Source organism: Crocodylus porosus, unplaced genomic scaffold (assembly GCF_001723895.1).
Source record: "Crocodylus porosus isolate Cpor-Errol unplaced genomic scaffold, CroPor_comp1, whole genome shotgun sequence".
In the NCBI taxonomy this organism is placed as follows: Eukaryota; Metazoa; Chordata; order Crocodylia; family Crocodylidae; genus Crocodylus; species Crocodylus porosus.
The window spans coordinates 142,688,486-142,691,673 of record NW_017728931.1 but is presented as its reverse complement, the minus strand read 5'-3'; the positions used below and the strand labels follow the sequence as shown (position 1 = coordinate 142,691,673).

At 57.0% G+C, this 3,188-nt stretch overlaps 1 protein-coding gene across 2 annotated transcripts in view; it reads left to right on the top strand.

Annotated features, from left to right (window-relative positions):
- Window positions 1–2,001: 2,001 nt before the first annotated feature.
- KLHDC10 (kelch domain containing 10) overlaps window positions 2,002–3,188 on the top strand; it is a 31,461-nt gene continuing 30,274 nt past the window's right edge. For both annotated transcript variants that reach the window (XR_002102627.1, XM_019543813.1), the window contains exon 1: window positions 2,002–2,445. Coding sequence is in view for 1 of the 2 variants with exons in the window: in XM_019543813.1 (XP_019399358.1) it covers window positions 2,124–2,445 (322 nt within the window). In the remaining variant the exon portion in view is untranslated. The remainder of the gene's footprint in view (window positions 2,446–3,188) is intronic.

Below are 3,188 nucleotides of genomic sequence, written 5' to 3'. Positions count from 1 at the left end.
TGGGGGTGTTTAAGACCCGGCTGGACAAAGCCCTGGCTGGGATGATCTAGTTGGGGCTGGTCCTGCTTGGAGCAGGGGTGGGACTAGAGGATGCGGCTGAAGTTGGTTGCTTATTCCTGGTTCCTTTTTCAAAAGCAAATGAAGACCCAATAAAAGCTTGTCGTTAATGAACTGCACATCCTCAAGAGAAAATTTCATGAGCTAGGCAAGTGTACTCATTAATATGTAAAATAATATCCCACATCAAGTACAGAGCCCTAAATGAAGGTCAGATTAGGATGGGATTATGGGGCAAAATAGTTCTTGGGACCCCCCAAACTTCTTGTTGATGCCACCGGGGAACTGTCCCAGGCTGCCAACTGACAGTCCCCATGCCCCCTGTACTAAGAATAATGGCTTGAATAAGGAACTGGGTTTGGGCTGGGATTATAGCTGGAAATCCTTCTTGGGCCACCCCAGACTACATCTCTGTGTCACCAGGGGACACTCCTGGACATCTCTGACGAGAGACTTGCCCGGCCCAAAACGCAGTTTGCCCGTGCCAGGCTGCCAACTGACAACACCCTCCAAGACACTGCGCTAAGTACAGGGACCCGAATAAGGAACTGGACTTTGGGCTGGGATTACAGCTACAAATCCTTCTTGGGCCACCACAGACCACACTCCTGGACATTTCTCACCACAGACTTGCCTGGCCCAACACACGGTTTGGCCATGCCTGGCTGCCAACTGATAGCACCCCAGCCATGGTGCCAAGTCCTCAGCCCTAGCGCTCCTCAATGGATTTACAGCCTTAGCATGCAGGAGCCAGCGGGTTCCCGAAGAAGCAGATGGAAGATGTAACAGGAAAGCAAGGACTGAGCAATGAAAATCATAAACCAGGCTCCAAACTGATGAGCCCTACATGAGCTGTTATCGCACAGGAGAGAGACCTGGCCCAAATCCAGCCAGGCCAGACACTTAGCCCCCCATTCCCTTGAGAGTGACATATTTTTCACTCTCAAGGTACCCTGTGCTACTTCCAGGAGCTGGTGGGTGGGACTACACATTCATTAACGGACTGTAGCTAATGATTTAAGTTGGTCTAATAAAAGATATCAGATTCACCCAAAGAACCTTGTCTGCCTATGTCCTTAGACCAACACGGCTACAACTTACACCCCTGTAGTTAATATGCATTAAATTTAGTACTTGGACAATCAATGGGCAGTACCTTATGCTACTGAGCAGTAGCATCGGTGCACGGTTTATGAGTGACACTATGCTTAGTAACCTAATACTACTGGATTAGCATAGTTTTGGCCTGCCTTGCTACTGTGCAGTGTTATTAGGCTACTGCACAGTTAGTGTCACTGGAAAAGTCTTCATTGGTGCTACTGCACAGTAGCACAAGTTACTGCGCATTGATTTAGTGCTTGGATATTCTTAATGCACAGTAACTAGGGTGCCTTAATGAATGTGTAGACATGCCCACACACTCCTGGAAGTAGCACAGGGGTCGTTGCTACTCTGATACTGGTCGTGGTTCTGTTCCTTCGCCCACCACTCTTTAAACGATCATGGTCAAGTGAATGAATCTCTCCCTGGCAGAGAGGTTGCAATTGGGCTTTATGCAGGCACGGGGCCCTCCATGCATGGAAATCGTTATGAGGCTGGAAGTAACCTGGAAGCTTGGCCTGCCTGTGGATTAATAGAGGCAACTGAGGCAAGTGGAGAAGAGGGATGCTCTGCTTTTTGAGTGGTGAGCGTGTTGCAAAAGCAAGGACTGGTCGGAGTAGGCAGGCAAGGAAGGAGGTGGGACATGGTGGCAGGAACTGCTGGAGCCCAAGGGAGCCGATCTCCTGGTTCACACTTTATGCCTGGAGTTGTGATAGTGTGTTACACCCCGCAATGCAAGGCGCTGCATAGGTGGGTCCTCCGCTGGGCTCAGCCTGCAACAAGGCTGCACAGGGCGGGGTAAGGGGGGGACCCCGTCCCCCCACCTACAGCCCAGCCTGAGCTGCACAATCGATACACGCTTGGGATCGGCTCTCTATTGCTCTGGTCTAATACCGCAGTGGCGGCGAGAGCAGCCGTTCGAAGGTGTCGGTCAGCGATTTGTCAGGTCTGTCCCGGCCCTTCCTATGGTGACGTCCTCGCTCCTCTGTCCCACCCGCCAAGAAGTCGGCTTCCTATTGGCTAGGGCCATGAACGGCGGCTGTGGATTGGCTAGCGTCCGGAGAGCCCTTTGGCACTGCCGTGCCCGGCCCGGCGTAGGGAACTGCCGGGCGGCGAGGGGTGTGAGCGGCTGGGCCATGTCGGCGGCGGAGGGTGGCTGGGACGGCAACCGGCGGCGGGGTGGCGCCGGCGGCAGCGGAGCGGGCGGGTGCAGCGGGGACGGGCCTGGGCCGCCCGGGGGGCTCCTCAACCGCTTCGTGCAGCTGCCGCGCAGGCCCCAGCTTGCAGGTGGGTCCCGGCGGGGCGGGGCGGGGCCCTTCCTCTCCCCCAGCAGGGCGCATGCGCACTTGCCCCCCAAACGGGGCCTCTACCTGTCCCACACTTCGGCGCACGCGCGCTCCCCCCTCCCATAGGGGGCGCACTCCCTCTGCCCACGGGGGCGCATGCGCATTTCCCCACTCGCCCACTGCTGCCGGTGGTGCGCTCCTCTTCCACTAGAGGGCGCATGCGCATTTCTTCCCCTTGGGTGCTCTCCTCCAGTGTTATGCATGCGTACTCTGGCCTTTGCTAGGGATTTTTTGGGGGTTGGGGGAAGGTACACGTGCTCTTTACTTCCCCCCTGCCCCGCACCCCCCAGGGGGCACCTCAGCTCCTTCCATGGGGGTGGGGGCTCCTGGATAACCCCCATTAATGGCGCACACCAGCCCCTGAGGAGGATCCTGGAACTCCCCCATGAGGCTTATCAGCTCCTGCAAGTGGGGTGGTCCTTGGCATTTCCACCCCCCCCCCCATTGGGGCAGCCCAGTTGCTGGGGTGGAGGTCTTGGACCCCCTCATGTGAACAGGCGATGCCCCTACTGCACCCCCAGCATGGGGGGAGGTGCTGGTTGCAGAGGGGCATCACCTGTGGGGTTGTGCCCTGCCCCTGCCACTCGCAGGCGCCACCCTGGAGGTACCAGGGATGCACTCCGGAGCGGCCGCCACAACTCCAGGGCCTGCGAGCCCAGGCGGGTAGAGCCATGGCAGCGTCCT